This window comes from Mesoplodon mirus (assembly GCF_964341445.2).
Source record: "Mesoplodon mirus genome assembly, chromosome: 18".
NCBI lineage: Eukaryota > Metazoa > Chordata > Mammalia > Artiodactyla > Ziphiidae > Mesoplodon > Mesoplodon mirus.
The window spans coordinates 60,410,142-60,431,371 of record NC_138994.1 but is presented as its reverse complement, the minus strand read 5'-3'; the positions used below and the strand labels follow the sequence as shown (position 1 = coordinate 60,431,371).

General features: G+C 36.2%; 1 protein-coding gene across 1 annotated transcript in view; it reads left to right on the top strand.

Moving 5' to 3' along the window:
- Window positions 1-20,316, top strand: part of APPBP2 (amyloid beta precursor protein binding protein 2) — a 63,662-nt gene extending 43,346 nt beyond the window's left edge. The window contains exons 5-13 of the mRNA XM_082603200.1: window positions 3,081-3,249; window positions 7,013-7,102; window positions 8,347-8,414; window positions 8,495-8,600; window positions 9,300-9,424; window positions 12,068-12,153; window positions 13,818-14,008; window positions 15,300-15,465; window positions 17,924-20,316. Of these exons, the coding sequence (XP_082459326.1) occupies window positions 3,081-3,249; window positions 7,013-7,102; window positions 8,347-8,414; window positions 8,495-8,600; window positions 9,300-9,424; window positions 12,068-12,153; window positions 13,818-14,008; window positions 15,300-15,465; window positions 17,924-18,177 (1,255 nt within the window). The 3' untranslated portion in view covers window positions 18,178-20,316. The remainder of the gene's footprint in view (window positions 1-3,080; window positions 3,250-7,012; window positions 7,103-8,346; window positions 8,415-8,494; window positions 8,601-9,299; window positions 9,425-12,067; window positions 12,154-13,817; window positions 14,009-15,299; window positions 15,466-17,923) is intronic.
- The last annotated feature ends 914 nt before the right edge of the window (window positions 20,317-21,230 follow it).

Here is a 21,230-nt window from a genome sequence, read left to right as displayed (position 1 = left end):
TTTGTATATTTTGGATATTAACCCCTTACCAGATGTATTGTTTGCAAGTATCCTCTCCCATTCAGTAGGTGGCCTTTTGGGTTTTTGATAGTTTTCCTTGCTGTGCAAAAGCTTTGTAGTTTGATGTGGTCCCATTTGTTTACTTTTGATTTTGTTTCCCTTGCCTGAGGAGATATATCCAAAAAAAAAAAAAATTACTAAGACTGATGTCAGAGAACTTACTATCTATGTTTTCTTCTAGAAGTTTTATGGTTTCAGGACTTAACACTTAAGCCTTTAATCCATTTTGAATTTATTTTTTATGGTATAAGCAAGTAGTCCAGTTCGATTCTTCTGCATGTAGCTGTCCAGTTTTCTCAACACCATTTATTGAAGAGGCTGTCTTTCCCCCATTGTATAGTGCCTCCATTATTAGAATGAAGCTTCTTATGGTCATGGATTCTTTCTCTCCTGTTTACCACTATATCCCTTGCACCTAGAGAAATAGAAATGACCGGCACATATAGGTGTTCAGTCAATATTTGACTGTGAGAGTCTCTGAAAACTTTATCATCTGAAGTACATACTTCTTTTTACTATAATATTTTACTAGATTTCACTTTTTTTTCATAGTGACAGGGATCATTGCAGACTGCTTGGTCATTAGATCAGCAATTTGACTGTCAAGTGATATTGTCTCTTTATTCTGTATGAGTATACTTACTTTAGCATGAAAAGTTGCCTGTATACAAAACATATTTTTTCTACTTTTATATTTCTGCTTTAAAATATAAATCTAATCAACTCACCATTCTAGAGTTGCCTGATAATTATATTTATTCTTTAAGTTGAAATTTTGTAATATGAAATATACTCCATTCAGATTTTTTTTGGCCGCACTGGGTCTTCGTTGTGGTGTGCAGATTCTTCTTCATTGTGGTGTGTGGGCTCAGTAGTTGTGGTGTGCAGGCTCTCTGGTTGTGGTGCTCGGGCTCCAGAGCGCTCGGACTCAGTAGTTGTGGCGTGCGGGCTTAGTTACCCTGTGGCATGTGGGGTCTTAGTTCCCCAAGCAGGGATCGAGCCCACGTCCCCTGCGTTGGAAGTCTGATTCTTTTTTTTTTTTTTTTTTTGCGGTACGCGGGCCGCCTCTCACTGTTGTGGCCTCTCCCGTTGCGGAGCACAGGCTCCGGCCACGCAGGCCCAGCGGCCATGGCTCACGGGCCCAGCCACTCAGCAGCACGTGGGATTCTCCTGGACCGGGGCACGAACCCGTGTCCCCTGCATCGGCAGGCAGACTCCCAACCACCGCGCCACCAGGGAAGCCCCGGAAGTCTGATTCTTAATCACTGGGCCACCAGGGAAGTCCCCAGAACTTTTTATTAACTTCAATACTGTATTTTATTTGAGGGTTTTAGTCTTTTCTAAAAGCAGATAACTGTATTGTGAGTGTTGGGAGGATACACAGTGGCATTGTGTAATATTTGCCACCTTACTTATTGAATAGTACTGATAATTTAAAATTACTCTCTTTTAGAATAGACTGGAGGCTGCCACGGGGAGAGGGGAGTGGGAGATGGATGGATTGGGAGTTTGGGATTAGCAGATGCAAACTGGTATATATAGAATGGATAAACAACAGGTCTTACTGTATAGCATGGGGAACTATATTCAGTAGCCTGTGATTAAACCATAATGGAAAAGAATATGAAAAAGAATGTATATATATATATATATATATATATATATATGTAAACCAGAGTCACTTTGCTGTACAGCAGTAATTAACACAACATTGTAAATCAGCTGGACTTCAATTTTTTAAAAAGTAAATTAAAAGTACTCTCTTTTTTCTCACTGTACAATGGAATGATAGACATCAGAAGATTGTTAAGAGTGTTTCTCAACTTGGGTTATTGATCTGTTAATATTTTTGGAATAGATATAAAAATTAGAGTTTAAGTATCTGGGTTTTATTTAATACTCCTGAAGAATGCTTCCTAACCTCTTCATACTTAGTTTTCTTTTTTTAATACTTGGTTTTCTTTTAAATTACATTTATATTTTGTTCCATCTCAGGGCTGAGCATTTTCAGAAAATTGTCATGATACATGGACATAATGTTTTAGCCAACATTATAATAGATACATAAATATATGTCCAGTCCTTACTCTGTTCTCCTGTCTTGTATGGTCTATACAGATGCATAGTCTGTTGCTGTCTTGACCTCATTCTGACCTAAAGCATTTTACTACTCTTACATATCACTAGATAGCATGGTTTTGGGACTTCCCTGGTGGTTCAGTGGGTAACATTCTGCACTTCCAGTTTGGGGTGTCCGGGTTCGATCCCTGGTTAGGAACTAGATCCCACATGCATGCTGTAACTATGAGTTTGCATGACGCAACTAAGAGTCCACATGCCGCAACTAAAGATCCCACGTGCCACAACTGAGACCCAGTGCAGCCTAAATAAATAAATATTTAAAAAAAAAATCTAGATAGCATGGTTTTACAGATACTTTGTGTAAAGAATTCTGTATTTTTCCACCATAGAGGATAAAGGTTATAAAAGAAAGAACTGGCAGTACCACTATTTTCAGTGAACTTATCTTACCGGAAAGATAAGTAAAAACAACTTATATGAAGCAACTTAAAATGAGTGGTAACTGATCAAGGGTTGCACGAATATACTAAAAAAAAGAATGGTAGGTAATAGAATTTCATGTTGATTTTTATTGTCTTCATTGTTTTCCAAATTTTTTATAATGAAACTGCATTACTTTGGGATTTGGAACAAAAAGAATTAAGTGATAGATGTAGCACATGGTAAGTGCACGAATACACAAAATATTTAGAGAAGATAAGGAATCGAAGTTGGATGAGATAACCATAGGTAGCTTTCTGGAACGAGCATATACTTTTTTCTGTGCATTAGTCGGTCCCAGCTTCAGCCGGATGGTTGTTTTCCAGTGCTGCCTCATGTCTTCTGTCTCGTGACCTTAACTCATTTGGGTGCTACATAGTGGTCAGTAAGAGGTTATCAGTTCTACCATTCTGGAAATAGCTATCAGAAATAGAGTAATGTTATTTGTGCTTCTGCAGATTGCTTCATGTACGAAATGGAAACTGCAAATATCATTTGGGTGAAGAAACATTTAAGTTAGCTCAGACGTACATGGATAAACTCTCAAAACATGGCCAGCAAGCAAACAGAGCTGCGCTCTATGGAGAACTGTGTGCACTCCTATTTGCAAAAAGTCACTATGATGAGGTGAGTGTTTTGAAGAACATTTCATTGTGACCAGTAAGTATCTATAAAACAAAAGATAAATCCTGTAATGTCATATTGGTTTTAATAGATCTCATTTTGACATATTAGGTTTACCTAAAGCAATATACATTTGTAATGGAATATTTTAAATTAGGCAAAGGGATTATTCTGTGAGATGGATTTTAAACATACATATACAGTTTAGAGCCTGTTTTTGCTTTTGTTTTTAATTTGACCAAATGTATCTCTGCCTAAATTATTTTGAGGGCATGCTCTGTTAAATGAACCTTTAATAGGTGCTTTTTTATTGGATGTGTAGCTCTGGGTGAACTCTCATAACTTGAAGGCATTCGTTTCAGTGGGAACCTAGATTTTATTTATACTTTATTGCATTGTTTTGCTTCTGTCTCTGCATTATGAGAAAGATAGCCTCATTCTTGGCTTTATACTGTTAAATTAAGGCTTTGGTGCTAATGAATACATAGTTGAGAAGTGAGCTGTGTAAGCTTAACTCCTTTATTTATGGAAGAATATCATAATTGCTTTATGCTGTCAGATAGCTGTCATTTAGCTTTCATATTTTAAAATTATCCCTATCTCAATTTTTACCCTGTAATATAAATACGTGTATGTTCCATATTTAAAAGCAAGTCATCATTAGAAGTGAAACTGGAGAATTCTAGAATAATTGTGAAGTGATGTTTACAATCCCAGTGCTAGGATCATCCTGCTTTTAATATCTAAGAGGTATCATCAAGGAATGCATTTGTTGAATCGTATGGTGAGAGTATAAGTTTTTTAGGGAACTGCCAAACTGTCTGTACCAGTATACATCCCACCAGCGATGAATGAGAGCTCCTGTTGCTCCGTATCCTTGCTAGCATTTGGTGTTGTCAGTGTTCTAGATTTTCGCCGTTCTAATAGGCATGCCTCATTGTTTACATTACCTATTTTTGAAAGCTTAACAATTCATTATAAGATGAGTAAGTTCTGAGGATCTAACGTACAGTGCGGTGACTATAGTTAATACTGTATTGTGTATTTGAAATTTGCTAAGAGTAGATCTTAAGTGTCCTTGCTCATCACACACAAAAAAGGTAACAGTGTGAGGTGATGGATGTGTTAATTAGATTGTGATAATCATTTCACAGTGTATATGTATATCAAGTCATCATGAACACCTTAAATATATACAATTTTTATTTGTCAGTTATACGTCAATAAAGTTGGGGGGAAATTTTTTTAAGTTATTAAGTGTATGTGTTAAAATCTAAAATCCTTATCAGCATGCCTGCATTTTCTCAGGAGGTTTATCTAAGTTCTTCGGTTATTTTTGATGCTGAATTCCTGTGTCTGCTGAACTCGTTCTGTCGATGGATTATTTTGCCACCCCTTTTATGCAGACTATTCCATAGCTTATTGACCCAGATATAGAATTTGGCCCCTTTCTATGATTTCCACACACCAAAAACAAAGAACCCCATTCACAGAGGGCCTTTGTGTGGATAGCCTTTACTAGAAATGAGAATGAAGTAAACAGCAACAGTTCAAGTATTAGAAATGCCTACCTTAAAAGTTCTTCTGGGAATTGCCTGGCGGTCCAGTGCTTTCATTGCCGGGGCCCCGGGTTCAGTCCCTGATTGGGGAGCTAAGATCCTGCAAGCCGCATGGTACGCCCAAAAGAAAAAAAAATTCTTCAGGTGCCCCACCATCTTTTTATCTCTCTGCATATGTCCTCCTCTTCTTGGCCATCTCTGTTTCCTCTTTCATTGTTTCTTTTCATCCTCGTTTTTCACACTGCCCTGCATCCTTCTTTCTGTTCTATAAAGTGAGTCATGTCTTGCCATTTTTTACTCATGTACTCAGCTCCAGACCCACCTTAATATGTCCAGACTCACCGATGTATTCAGTGGAAGAAAAGTACCTTTTATTCACCAGTTTCCACTTTCTTTTTTTTAATATTTATTTTTATTTATTTACTTATTTTGGCTGCACTGGGTCTTCATTGAGGCACTCAGGATCCTCATTGCGGTGTGTTTAGTTGCGGCATGCGGGCTCATAGTTGCGGCATGCAGGCTTCTTAGTTGCGGCATGCTGACTCTTAGTTGCCTCATGTGGGATCTAGTTTCCCATCCAGGGATTGAACCCAGGGCTCCTGCATTGGGAGGGCAGAGTCTTACCCACTGGACCACCAGAGAAGTCCCACCAGTTCCCACTTTCTTTACTAGGCAGTTACTATTTAATTGACAGTTATTTTCTTTCTGAACATTTGAATTGGGGTGTCATACTGTGTCTTATTCATGATCTTTGCAACTCGCACATTCATGAGGAGTTTAAGTCTATAGATGTTTCTTGGATAATCTTGATAGTTTATAAATTTGTCATTGTATCTACAGAAAAGTACAGAAATCTTGAGGATATATCAATAGTTTGATGAATTATCACCATATTCTGTTATTAGTCCATGTAGGCTAGGTTATGCTAAGGTAGTATCAACCTCCAAATAGCACTGACTTGGAATAATAAAAGTTTGTTTCTTGCTCATGCTACATCTCATCTTGGGAACTCTGTGGCTCTGCTTAACATCCCATCTATACTTTGATCAAAACCCTGCGTTGTGGAGCAGCCTGTATCTAGAACATTACCAGCCTTGAGCAGAGGCAGAAACATTATGGGGAAGGGATTACTGGTTCTTAGAGCTTTCTCCCAGAAATGCCATGTTTCACCTCTGCTTATATTTTAATTAATATTTTGGCTAAAGGAACTCACAGAACCGTTCTCGTCTTTAACGTGGAGGGGAACTTTATCTTTCCCCGAGGAGGGGCAGTAAATATGTTAAAAGCAGTATTACAACTTACCACAGATTTTACCTTCTTATTCTGGAACAAAATCAGCTTATTAGTATCTTACAAACAAATCAGGTTTTTTGGCCTTAATCTCATATATTTCCTTTTTGCATCAAAATTGCTTCTGAATAGCTACATCTTTTAGGTGGAATGGAAGAGACGGAAGCTTACAGAGGAAAACAAATGTTTACTTTCTAATATTTTCAATTTGTTTTCCCCACATTTTTTGTGATCCCTTCATAATATTATTTTGTTTCTTTGAAGCAGTTCTTACTATCTAAAGTAATTTATTTTGCTTTTTTTCCCCACTAAGCACTAGGAGACGAAGGACATTTTCTGTTGTGCTCCCCAATAGATACCTATGTGCCAGCACATTGCCTAGTACTTAACCTCTCTGCACCTCGTTTTCCTATAATAATAGTACATATCTCAAAGGGGTGTTGTGTCAATTAAATGTGTTAGTGCACATAAAGTGCTTAGAACAATAATTGGCACAAAGTAAGCACTCAACTGAACAGGCAATTAAGATACAAAATAATAAGTGTTACAGTAGGGGAAGGGAAGTACAGGAAGCCTAATCTAGGGCTGAAACCTGAAGGACAACTTAGGTGGTTTAAGGGGTCGGAGGGCGGAGGGGAATGTATTTTAAGGCAGAGGGAACGGTATGTGCAAAGGCTTCTGGGCCACAAAGAACATGCCTCTGATTTCCTGAATATGTGTCACATATCCAAAGAAAAATGTAACAAACTTACACTTTCAAGAAGACTCAGCCTCTGAGAGAAAATTTTAAGTGTAAATATTTTGTATGTGTTCTTATTCAAGTACTTGTAAGCTTGCAGGAAAAATTCATAATCACTTCATTAAATATTGTCAATTTGATATATCACAGGTTTTGCTCTTCTGTAAATATTTTTTAGGCATACAAATGGTGCATTGAGGCAATGAAAGAAATCACAACAGGCTTACCAGTCAAAGTCGTGGTGGATGTTTTAAGACAAGCTTCTAAGGTGAATATAATGTTGAAATTATTAAATGGATTATAGGATTTAGTAAGCTTTAAATGTGTGTAAATTAACCTACTATTTAACAAATTAGGCATTGCATACTCATGGATAACAAAGTCTATTTTCTAAGTTTCTCTGCTCAGTTTTAGAAATCTGGCTTCTTCTTAAACCTTTACAGCAACCTGAATTCCTTATGTCATAGTTGTATGGGCTTTCGTCACTTTTCTCCTAAAAAATAGCCTGGTATTAAATCTTTTAGTCACAGTATTGGCAGTGTCACAGTGTGATAGCTTTTTTTTCTTGACTTGGTAGGCAATACTTATTTGATTTTTTTCTCTAGTTTCTTCTTAATCTATAAAAAAAAAATGCATTAAGTCTTTGAAGCTATTTAGTAATATTTAAAAATTGCTGCTTTTGTACACTGAGGCTCTTTGAAGCATTAATGTACTTTTCAGATATACTGTTTCTACCCAGAGGTTTTTCAGTTTTGAATATTCCATTTTGGTTGGTTTTACTTATGGAAATTTCAATTAGAAGAATTATTCTAAAATTATAGATTTAGAAGAGTTTAAGATTTCTGTGAAATTTATGAAATATGTCATTTTAGAGCAAGTAAACAGCATAAATATTCAGGTTATTATTAGAGCTAGAGGAGACATTAATATGTTTTTAATTAATTTAAAACATTGAATATACATTTAATATAAAGACAGCTTAATATATATGCAAGATTTACATTTCTGTATGCAAATAATATTTACAGTTAAAGACCACTGGCTTTCTCATGAATCAAAATATTTTAAGAAGTAATAGGAATACTTGGAATTCTGTTCATTTAAAAGTTATTAGATGGAAAACTACAAAATAGTTGTAAGCCACTGTAGAACGGGGATATAAATAAATACCTTAGAAAATAATACGGTGAACCCTCCCCGCCTCTATTTTAATAATATGTAAGGATGGGAATATACCAGCTTTTAAAGGTAACTTTGTTATAACAGGTTTGTTCTGGGCATGACTATCAAAATTTTAAGTTTTGTAATTTCCCAGGATATGTACAGATCTGTTTATAATGGAATTTTCAAATACTTGGAAGGAAAGAAATTACAAATAGAACCATTCTATTTATGTTTGAAGATGCTTTTTTCAACCATTATAGTTTGACTATATCAATATAAGCCACACTTCTTTCAACACACTAATTAACTGTTTCAGAGTTATTTAACAATTTTTCACTTTATCTTTAGGCTTGTGTTGTAAAACGTGAATTTAAGAAGGCAGAACAGTTAATTAAGCATGCAGTGTATTTGGCACGGTAGGTGATTGTTATTAAAAATACCATTTCAAATTGTTTCTTTCTACTTTATATCCTAATAGTTTTGTATCTTTTTATAGGGATCATTTTGGATCCAAACACCCAAAATATTCTGATACACTGCTAGATTATGGGTTCTACTTACTCAATGTAGATAATATCTGTCAGTCTGTTGCAATTTATCAGGTATGTTAATAGTTACACTTTTTTTCTTTCACGTAAATTGACTTGCTGACCTATAATTTGTGATGTATAAACCACTATCTAAAAATAACTTTCTGAGCCCTTCCTCATATATGGTACTCCATTATTTTACTAAATAATACCTAGAAGGCTTAAAACTTAATGTTTTAGGAATTAAAGAGAATCATCCAGGAAAAAAGTTCGGGGGTTGTGGGTCAGTATTTAGGAGTAGTTTTCCACCTTTCATTTACCGAGATGATGGCTCGTCTTTGTTGTTGATTTAGCACAAATCATTATAGCTGCCTTTGTAGTAGCAAGGAGGCTTGATAGCAGTTATTTTAGGCTTTACCTCAGTCAGTCTCAGGAAAATGAGGTGTTGTGCCATCACTCTGGACAGGGTATCCTTGATTTTATAGTTTACTTCCGAAGAGGACATAGAGGAAAACGCTAATGTTAATTCCTAAGACATGTGAATGATTTTACTATTAAACCATTGCCTTTTAAGTCAGACTTACTCTTTAGAAAATCAGGCTGTAGGTGAATTTTATGTTCTGTTGTGATTTAAATACAGCAGGACTTTTTTCAAAACTGATGGGATTGAGTATATAGAATATATATTTAAATTACTAGGATGCTTAATTTAACTGGGTAGTGTCTTTTAAGGATTCACAGTATTACCAGTTATTCTCTTGACTCTTTCAGGCAGCCCTTGACATTCGGCAGTCAGTGTTTGGTGGCAAAAATATCCATGTAGCAACAGCTCATGAAGACTTGGCTTATTCTTCTTATGTTCACCAGTATAGCTCTGGGAAATTTGACAATGCACTGTAAGTTCCACTTTCCTTTTCAGTGAGGGATTAAATACTGTTGCTATATTTTGTTTTGTTTTTTCCTAATACAATACTTTTCAGTGTATCTTATGGATTAAATTTGTCCTCCTGGAACTTGAACAAGATACCTAAAATGTTCTTGGAGTCATTTAAAATCATATCAATATAAGCCATTTATTTAGATCTTATGTGGTTTAATTTTAATGTTGAGACATATATCTCCATATAGAACATGACTTATTTTTTAAGTGTCTCCTTCAGTAATTTTTCATTGACTAATACAGTAGTGTCTGGTTAAATCACAGACTTAACCTAAAAACTTGCTTATAACATGCAGAAATACTGAATAATGTAACAGTCATCTTTTTAAATGCATAACTGAGCTTGTAAGAGAGAGAAGAAATCCCCAAGGGCCAGTAATGGACTAAAATCCAAAAAGGATAGGCATGATCTACAGTATGAGCGTTCTGGGGTGGAAAGGCTTAGAAGGCTTAGACGTTTCTGTAACCTTGGTTGAACAGCAATCCTGGGTTTAAGAGACAAGGCATTTAGCCCATAGGAAGCTGTGGCTTAAAAATGAAACCCTCACATGCAGCCAAGATCAAGGCTACACCCTCGGAGAAAGAGTAGACTAGGGAAAAAAACTGCCCACTGGCAAGAGAGGTGACATGGAAATTTGTCCAACTTAAGTTGGGCCCTCAGTTGAAAAAAAAAAAGGAGCCTCACAGGGGAATTTATAATGTATAGATGTCTACGTTGTGTTTGGGCATCATGTATGCAGGAACCCCCAAACTGAGGAAAACATTAAGAAGCACTTTGGGACTGCCAGTTCTCCTGGGATGCTTTTCAGGAGAAAATGCAAAACTCTTGGAAATAATTAACCTTCCATCCAAGCCATACAGACTTCCCATAGATCTAGCTGTACCTGAGATGAACTCATCATAAAAAATATTTAAATAAGGGAACATTTCCCCCATGGGTGAGTCAGCAGACATAATGATCAAGATTAGAACACTAAAAATATCAGTTAACAGAACTTTATGGCTGATACTATAAAGTAAGGTTTCTTAAATGTTTAAAGATATAAAATGGGTTGGCAAACTATGGCCTGAAGGCAAAATAAAGGTTTATTGGAACACAGCAGTGCTCATGCACTCATGTATAGTCTGTGGTTGCTTTTATGCTATAACAGCAGAGTTGAGTACTTGGGACAGAGTGTAGCCACATAATCGGAGGCATTTACTATATGGCCCTTTACAGAAAAAATGTGCTGGCGCTGATACAAAAGAAGGAATCGGTAATATTCTGGAGGGAAAATGAAAAAAAAAGGCAGATTTAAAAATAAAACAACTGAGGGAACTATACTCAGTATTTTGTAATAACCTATAAGGGAAAAAGAATCTGAAAAAATATATATATGTATGTATAACTGAATCACCTGGCCATACACCTGAAACTAACACAACATTGTAAATCAGCTCTACTTCAATTAAAAAAATAAAACAACTGATACATCCTACAGCATGAATGAACCTTTAAAACGTTGTGCTAAGTGAAAGCAGCCAGTTACAAAGGACCACATATTGTATAATTTCATTTATATGAACTATCTAGTTACAGGCAAACAAGTAGAAACAAAGTAAGTTGGTGGTTGCCTAGGGCTGGTGGAGTTGGAGGAAAACGAAGTGACTCCTAAGGGGCACAAGGTTTCCTTCTGAGGTGATGAAAATATTCTGAAATTAATTGTGATGGGTACATAACTCTGTAATATACTAAAAACCTTCAATTGTACACTTTAAACGGGTGAATTGTGTTGGTATGAATTGTCTTAATAAGCACTTTTGTTATAAAAAACATTATAATAGCTGGAATTGGAAAATAGTCATTGACATGAAAACTCAGTAGACAAGTTAAACAGCAGATTAGACACAACTAAAGAGACAGTGAACTGGAAGACAGATCTGAGAAAATTATGATTACCTGGAAGGTGGGAATAGAAGGCGTGGAGTTGTTTGAGAGGATCTGGCAGATAAAATAGACAAACAGCTTGCCTTCTGTTTGACGAGATGGGCCATGAGCAAATAACCAAACATGTCAGGTGAGAATACATGCTATGAAGGAGAATAAAGTAAGCTAAGAGTTTAAAGAGTGATGGTAGATTTTTTAGGGTCTTTTGTGTAGGCTGGTCTGGAAAAACTTCAGTGAGGGTAAGCCATGTGGATATTCAGGGGACAGCCATTACAGAGAGACAGTAAAGCGAATGCAAGAGTCATAGGTGAGCACGTGCTTTACGTGTTCAGAAAACTGCAGTTCCTGTGTGCCTGGAAGGAAGAGAGGGGATTGTTTCTGAGAATGGTAGGAGATGAGGTCAGACAGGTAGCCCAGTGAAAGATCATATTATATTGAGCCTTATAGGCTGTGATAGCAACTTCACAGTTGATTCTGAGGGAGATGGGAATCCACTGGATGTTTAAAAAGTTCAGTCTACAAAAGATTGGAACTTTAAAACAAACAAAAAACTGGTCCTTTTCCACAGATAGTTTTAGAAATTCTCTCAGTATTATAAATTGTGATTTTTTTAAATGCTTAAATTATTTGTAACTTAAAAGAAATGCCAGAGTATATCTATCTGTATTGCAGATTTCATGCAGAAAGAGCTATTGGTATCATTACCCACATCCTACCTGAAGATCATCTTCTTTTGGCTTCTTCAAAGAGGGTGAAAGGTACCCTTTGTAATCTAGTCTCCTATATATATATATATATATATTTTTTTTTTTTTTTTAAGATTTCTTTCGCTGTCAATTATAAGAGATGTCTACTCTGATACTTTAAAATCGATGGTATATGGTATAAAATAGGGGTATTTGTTTATTTCCTCAGGATTAGACTGCATATTACTAAAATAGCCAATTCACTGATTTAAAGTATTTGCCTACAACTCTAAGAATTTACGGTGGTTCATAATGAAAGGTTGTTCATGTCTCTCATATAACATTGTTGATAGGCCAGAATACATTTCTTTTGCCTCTTTGTTTACCTTTTCCTACCTTCCTTCCTCTCTTTCCTTTCACTCATTCATTCATTCATTCAGTCCTTTCTTTTGAGGAGAGGATGGAAGAATCACAAATCATTACTGTGCAGTGACAAGGGTAGGAAACTTAAGATGGGTTTTTCTCATACCTTCAGTTTTATCATGCAAGCTTCTGAAACTCAGTTTCATATCAGGTTACCCTTAAGGCTCTTACCACATACTACTTTCTTCTTTTCTTATTAACTCTTCTGCAAATCACTACCAAGGCTTTCATTTTGCCAACATGATTGGGTCACCCATGTGGTAATTCCATGCATGTTGGGTGACTTTTACCTTAATTCTGGAACTGGGTTTTACCTCCCCTCTAGGTTTGCATTTTTAAAGTCATGCAAGTAATACATGATTAATGTCAAAAATTAAAAGTTAGAAAAGAGAAAAAATTAAGTTACCTGAAATCTCATTGATCCAGAATCAACATTTTGGTAAATATTTTTTTAGACTTTTCTTTCTTCAAATGCTGAAATGAGTGAATAATTTTTTTTAGTTCTATAATCTGCTTTGTTCAATTAATATATTATCAACATTTTCCCATTTCAGTACATGTAGGTATATATCTTGTTTTCTAATGTTCTTAACCTCACCTGTCTTATTGGACCTTTAAATTGTTTTTTAACCTTTTGTTCTTTAAAAATGCTACAGTGAACTAAATCTCTTTTTACTTTTGTGCACATGGACAATTTTCCTAGAAATAAAATTGCCTGGTAAAAGAATATGTGTTTTTAAGACTTTAAATGGAATTTGAGGGTCTTGAATGGGACTTTGAAGTTAAATTATCTTCTTGACTGGTTTGATTGGTCAAGTGAGTTAGGAGGAAACCAGTTCTTTTAGTTGTATTTGGTTAAAGGTTATATAACTTACAAAGTGTGGTTTCAAAATTTTCAACAGTGCTTAGGTACTCCTTGACAACTTTTTTACAACTTTAAAAAATATGCCTCTTTATTCTTGTCTTCCTTGTATTTGCTTAAACAACAAATTCACATCAGCAAAGCATAACAGGTCTGGTAAAATAGAGAGTAATTCTGAAAAATAATTTGTTGTATACCATTGTTTTTCTTAAATTTGAAATTCATTATACTGTGCAAAATAGAATGACCCCAAAAGTGTATTTTTTCATTAAAATGGAATACTTTCATCTTTACCAGTTCTGTGGTATGGGATATGGTTTATGGTTCTAAACCATAAGCATATATAAGTATATACAACTAACATTTGTAAAATTTAGTTTTAAATTTTATGTTCTGATTAGCTTTGATACATGGTTTGGAAATGCACTAATTTTATTGCCTTCTTATTCAGCACTTATTTTAGAGGAGATTGCAATTGACTGTCATAATAAAGAAACTGAACAGAGGTTGCTTCAAGAAGCTCATGATTTGCACCTGTCTTCACTCCAGCTAGCTAAAAAAGCTTTTGGGGAATTTAATGTACAGACTGCAAAACACTATGGAAACCTTGGAAGACTTTATCAGTCAATGAGAAAATTTAAGGTTAGAAGCACGTTTTACTATATTTTTTCTCTCTAAATAATCTTAGGTAATAAAGTATAATCTTAAATAATAAATAAATCTTAAATAATGCTTCTTTAGTCATCTTAAATAATAAGGTATACATTTATTATACTCCTACATTATTTCACATAAGAATTGAGAAAATGGCTAGTATAAAATGACAGGGGCTTCCCTGGTGGTGCAGTGGTTAAGAATCCACCTGCCAATGCAGGGGACACGGGTTCGAGCCCTGGTCTGGGAAGATCCCACATGCCGCGGAGCAGCTAAGCCCGTGAGCCACAACTACTGAAGCCTGCGTGCCTAGAGCCCGTGCTCCGCAACAGGAGCGGCCACTGCAATGACAAGCCCGCGCACTGCAACGAAGAGTAGCCCCCGCTTGCCTCAACTAGAGAAAGCCTGCGCGCAGCAACGAAGACCCACTGCAGCCAAAAATCATAAACAAATAAAAATAAATAAAATTTTTTTAAAAGACAGTCAAAATATAAATAAAATTCAAAAATACAGACCCTAGAAAAATAAATACATCAAACCATAAAGACTAAAACAGTTATTATAGTTAGACTTAAAACATAGCTCTTAGCTAGTAGTTTAAGTACAGCACTTAGCAGAATGCCTGCCACATAGTAGGTATGCAAGAAATATAAGATATTGCAAGTGTTATTAATTATAGTGATAAAAGTTTACTGAATTTAGTTCCCTTTTAGAATTTTGGGTTACAGATTCTTACTATTGTTCATTACAGGGTCACAATAAGGAAGGGATGAGAGTTACTGCTTAAGACATTCATTTTTATCTAAAAATCAGTTTACACATTCCTCAATTAACCTGAGTTTGGTTTGTTGGAATAAAAATTGTCAAAACTCCAAAAAATAAAATAAAGTGTACTTCTATGTAAAATAACATAGTGTAGAGTTTCTTAACAAGGTTCAATTAAATTTTGGAGTGTATTAACTGAAAGAAGAAATTTTCATTTTAGAATATTTTGATGTTAATTTCTTCTAACAATTTTTTATTACAAGGACAGGTTTTCTTTTGTCATTTTGGTATAGGACACTATTACTCTCATCAGCTTATGTGCATAGCTTCCCCAAACCAGTAAGGCTTCCCGTAGGCAACTTTTGGAAGAATATAGTGTGTTCTCTGATCAGATTACCTTATGCCATCCATAAGATGTGTTTGGCATTTAGAAGAATCTTAACTCATGGGGTAAGAATTGTTGACATAAGAAAAAGTATAATCTAATGGTTAATACACCTTAATTATTTTTCAGGAAGCAGAAGAAATGCATATCAAAGCAATTCAGATTAAAGAGCAACTTCTTGGTCAAGAAGATTATGAAGTAGCCCTTTCAGTGGGACATCTGGCTTCTTTATATAATTATGACATGAATCAGTATGAAAATGCTGAGAAACTTTATTTGCGATCCATAGCAATTGGTATGTTACTTTAAAATTTTCTTAGTCAATTGATTAGAGATCAACATGTCATATGTTGTAAAGGGAAGTGTTATTATTAAGACTTAAGTGAGTTTAGAGCTGCTAAGGATATCCAGGAACCACTCAAAAATCATCTGAAACATTTTGCTAAAGATTATTTATTGATGTTGAAGCCACTAGTAAGAAATATGACAGTAGAGTGTCAAGTAAAGGCAAAAGTAGTTATTTTTAAATATTTGTGTAAATACTACCCCCAGCCCATCCTCTCCCTTCTTCTGATTTTAACATAGACCCAGTTTACCTGTTTCTTAACTTGATATAAATGAAATCATACAATGTATATTTTTATATGCGTGGTTTCTTTTGGTGAACATCAATTGTGAGATACATCTGTGTTGTTCATATCACTGTTGCTTGTTAATTTCCAGTGCCGTGTAATATTGTATAGGATTAGTATATCATTATTTAATCCATTCTACTGTTAATGGATATTTGGAACATTTGAATTGTTTTCAGTTCAGCCCTATTACAAAATAAGATACTGTGGTCATCATCTGAATGTTGTGCCTATTAAAACTCTTCCCCATTTTTATATTGACTTGTCTGTCATTTTCATATTGGTTTATAGAAGTTCTTTATATACTTTGGATGTATCTGTTGGTTAAGTGTGTTGCAGATAACTCTCACTCTACTGCTTCTTCCTTCCTTCCTCCCTCCCTCCCTCTCTCTTTTTTTTTTTTTTTTTTTTTTTTTTTGCGGTATGCGGGCCTCTCACTGCTGTGGCCTCCCCCGTTGCGGAGCACAGGCTCCGGACGCGCAGGCCCAGCGGCCATGGCTCACGGGCCCAGCCGCTCCGCGGCATATGGGATCCTCCCAGACCGGGGCACGAACCCGTATCCCCTGCATCGGCAGGCGGACTCTCAACCACTGCGCCACCAGGGAGGCCCCCTCCCTTTCTTTTTTGATTGGTTGTACCGGGTCTTAGTTGCAGCAGGCGGGCTCCTTAGTTGTGGTGTGCGAACTCTGTCTTCTTTAAATTTTTTTAAATATTTATTTATTTATTTATTTTTGGCTGTGTTGGGTCTTTGTTGCTGTGCGCAAGCTTTCTCTAGTTGCAGCGAGTGGGGGCTACTCTTCGTTGCAGTGCACGGGCTTCTCATCGATGTGGCTTCTCTTGTTGCAGAGCATGGGCTGTAGGCACATGGGCTTCAGTAGTTGTGGCTTGCGGACTCTAGAGCGCAGGCTCAGTAGTTGTGCATGGGCTAAGTTGCTCCACGGCATGTGGGATCTTCCCGGACCAGGGCTTGAACCCGTGTCCCCTGCATTGGCAGGCGGATTCTTAACCACTGCACCACCAGGGAAGTCCGTGTGCAAACTCTTGGTTGCAGCATGCATGTGGGATATAGTTCCCTAACCAGGGATCAAACCCGGGCCCCCTGCATTGGGAGCATGGAGTCTTAACCCACTGCGCCACCAGGAAAGTCTCTATTCCTCATTTCTTAACGGTGCCTTTCAAAGAACAGAAGTTCTTAGATTTTAATGTAATCAAATATTGCTCTTTTCTTTTATGGTTAACACTTTTAATATTCTGTTTAGGAAATCTTTTCCTACCCCAAAGTCATGGAGATACTCTTTTGGAAGATTATCTTCTGGAAACTTTATTTTACCGTTCACATTTAGATCCACAGTCCTGAAATTGATTTTTGTTTATGGTGTAAGGTAGCAAACAAATCCCCCACCCCCCGCCTTTTTTTTCCTCCGTATGGATATACAGTTGACCAGGACCATTTTTTCAAAAGACTGTCCTTTCCCCTCTGCTGTGCTACCTTTGCCAATAAATCATATATCCATGTATGTGAGATTGCTCATTATCCGTAATATATTACCTTGCTCAATCCTGGAAGTCCCATATTTTCTGTGTATCTTTTTGCACAAATGTTCAGATACATAAATATTTTATTTTCCCTTTTATACATAGAAGGTGGCAAACTCTTGGTACTTATTTTGTACTTTGCTTTTTTTTTTAACTTGACAGTATACCCTATAAATGACTCCATGTCAGTTCATAAAGAGCTGGGAGCTCCCTCCTCTGTTTATAGCTGCATAGTATGCCTTGAATGGATGTTCCATAGTTGAGTGGATGTTCCATAGTTGATTGAAACAAATCTTCATTTGTTTCTAATATTCTGCACTTAAAAACAATGCTGTACTAAATAGCCTTGTGCATACGTATTTTTCGACTGTTGAAGGTGCTGCCATTCTTTAGATCTCTTTTAAGTCTTAGAGGTAGATTATGGGTAGCACTATGTTGGTGAATGCTGATAAAAGAATTGAATCTATTCTTTTTAAGGGAATAAAACGAAGCCACCTTATTTTAAAGAACTGAGCTTGTGTTGTGGAAACTACTTGTTATTTCATTATTTATTTGAGTTTTCTTTCTTTTTCTGTTTACTTTCAGGAAAGAAACTTTTTGGTGAAGGCTACAGTGGACTAGAATATGATTACCGAGGTCTCATTAAACTTTACAACTCCGTTGGAAATTACGAGAAAGTGTTTGAATATCACAATGTTCTGTCTAACTGGAACCGGCTGCGAGATCGGCAGTATTCAGTGACCGATGCTCTTGAAGATGTCAACACCAGCCCCCAGTCCACTGAAGAAGTGGTGCAGTCCTTCCTGATTTCTCAAAATGTTGAGGGACCGAGCTGCTGAGGGAGGACCTCAGTTAACTAATTTACCTTTTCCCAGATTCCAGGGAATTCATACTGTGAAATCAAAACCATGTTGTTTTTTCGGGGCTGGAATTTGCATTGAAACACTGGTCCAGTCCATTGACCCTATTTGGGTGATCCCTATCTTGCAGAGTGTCCGTAGGAATAAGCATATATTCAGTTATATTCAGCATGTACCGCATGTATAAGTAATCTGGCCCATATTTTCAACCTAGTAGAACAAACAACAGGAATTTTTTTTTTCTTTTTAAAAAATAATTCATTTTGCAGAAAGCCTGAAAGAAAAAAAGAATCCCTAAATAAAACTATTTAAGAGTTTAAAAGAGTTGCATTCTTATTATGTAAGGATGATTTTAACAACTTTTTAACATATAATTCTTCCTTGAGGAGGTATTCAATACTGTATTGTAAAGAAATTTTATGGGGCAAATCTTTATATGCAGTATAGAAAAGTTAACACAAGTACTAATAGAAGAGGGACATCCAGACTTAGGTTTGGCTGCCTTACCCAGAGAAGTGGATGCAACCACTCCAGAGCTCTATTACAAGGGAAGGACTGTCAGATTCATCTGAACTGGACCAGTGTTGATCTGTAAGTAACAGGAAAGCTGATAAACCAGCAGTTTTAACTCTTTGGTTGTTTTGGTTTTGTTGTGTTTTTTTGGGGTACAAAAATGCAAGATGCTCTGATAGCGTTTGCTAACAGGACCAGGAGGATCTGAAAAGGACCAGCCTAATGTAGAAAGGGGTTATTTGGACCAGAAGCTTTAGATTATTATTTTAGCCCCTGCCTATACTTTTATCAGTAGAATGATTTCATTTAGATGTATAATGAAAAGTGATCATGCAAAAATTATATTCATGTAATAGACACCAAACTAGGGAAATTTGGCAATTTCAGTGGCATATTTTAGTGAAGGTACACAGATGGCAATGCCATAAGCAAGTCTATAAATACCTGCTGCAGCCATCTCCCTCATTTTAAATGTTACCCTAATAAGCAACACAGTTAGCAAGTATATTGGCTGAGAGTCATGAAGTAGCTCATGTCCAGATGGGAATTATCGGTTACTGTGTGGTTTATGGGGATTAATGGAGAAAGGAATTATGGAAAACAGCAAGTCTTCTTAGAAATCCTTCATGTTTATGGTAAATAATAGTGCAACTTGGTCGTTTAATTTGAAATTCAAGAGTCAAGTGGAAAGATTCCCCTAATGATATGTCTAGTTCACTAACTTGTCTTTCTGTTTATTGGGTTTTGATTTTTTTTTTAAGCCAGTCAGGTTATTTAATGTTGAGGTAATATTCACATTGGAGACGTTGTGACATGTAGCAAAATCCAAGAAACAAAACAGGTCTTTTGCTGTTACCTCAGTTCTTATCATAGTGGCCTATTTGGTGCCTCTATAGTTAAGAATCAGGGTTTTCCCCCCTATTTTCAGGGGTTCATGACTTGGCTGTTAGAGATGTTGCTCCTGGCTAATGCTGGGAGTGGTCTGTGGGTGAGTGGATGTGTGCTGAATTTTGGTTTTCTTTTAACAGGCACGTTGGGGTGGGAGGGGGAAAAAATCTAAACTGTCCACCACATTGACTACAGAAAAAGTAATTGGAGATTTCAGATAAATGTGATTTTAAACACTTTTTTGGACTTCCTAAATACAACCTTGTTTAAAACTGTTATTTGCCATCTTGTTAGTTATGAGCCAGTGTTTTTAAGTCCCGAAGTGGGCGCTGACTAGGGGAGGAACCTAAAGAGATGAAGCAAGCCCAGACCCTAAGATTATAGCTATGTGATTTTGAAACCTGGGTTTAATCCTCAAATTGAATTATTTTTAATTTTGAAAAGAGTACATTGGCACACGTGCACCTCCCCTTCCAGTTTATTACAATCTAATGCCAAGAGGCACCTCTTTATTAATTACCAAATAGTCTGTGTGACCAAGGACTAACATTTTTAAGTTACTCAGCTCTATCCTCATGGGCCTATATATTTAATACCTCCAAAGATACTTTAAGGATAGGCTTTGTATACTTTTGTTGGTTATTTAGAGTCCTGTGGTATGTTTGTGGTATAGGAATGTCATGGTAAATTGTTTTTCAATAAATATTTTGAAACTTATGTTTTCATATGAAGTTTTTTTTTAATCTATATTTTTGGTTTTGTGCACATATAGCATTTCCTAGGATAAAATCAAGCAAATGACTTTAAGGCCTCATCTTCTCTAATTCAGTTTGAACTCAACTTAGCTCACACTCAGTGATAAAGCAACATGATATTTAGAAGCCTAGGATCACAGGGTGATAATATTAAACGGCAGCCAGTTTTTCTTTTTAAAAAAGTCATTATTGGTAGTTCCCCCTTACTGCCACTGCTTTAATGTAGTTTTCTGTAAATCCATATACTTTGACTTAATGCAGACACTCTAGGTTGAGAAGAGAGATTGCCAGTTTCTGTTAGTGATGTAACTTAATGTGCTATTATTTCTGGTTTTAATGAAGAATAATACCCTAATAATTTTTAAGTGTGGGATTTATCCTTTCAGTAGGGATGTTTAGGATAAGTTAGGGAGGTAAATATCATCATGATTTTTGGGGTTAGAAAAAAATCTCAAAGAAAAGAATAAAATTACCTCACAATAGCCAATTGCTTGAACAAACTTTTTATATATGGTGGAGTTGTGTGTAAGAAATCCTAGACCAACTTAAAAGATTTTTCTGGAAGTTCAGCAAAGTAATATTAAATAAGGGGCCTTTGGTCTCATCCTTCCCTGGCTTTCATTTTTTCTCTCTTACCCAGTCTTTTTCCTAAAGTTTGGTGCTACTCAAGTTGGGTGCATCAGGGAGCCCTGTAACATTCATGAGCCACACGGGTGGTCGGTCACTTCTATGTTCAGTTTAGGAGAGCCAGTTGGGTTTTTTAGACCATAATTTTTATGGGTCCCCAAAGCTGACTTTGCCCGAAGCATTAGGACCCTTACTATCATCAAAATTTGTCTCTTTTCAGCAAAAAATGAACTCATTATTGCTTTGGGG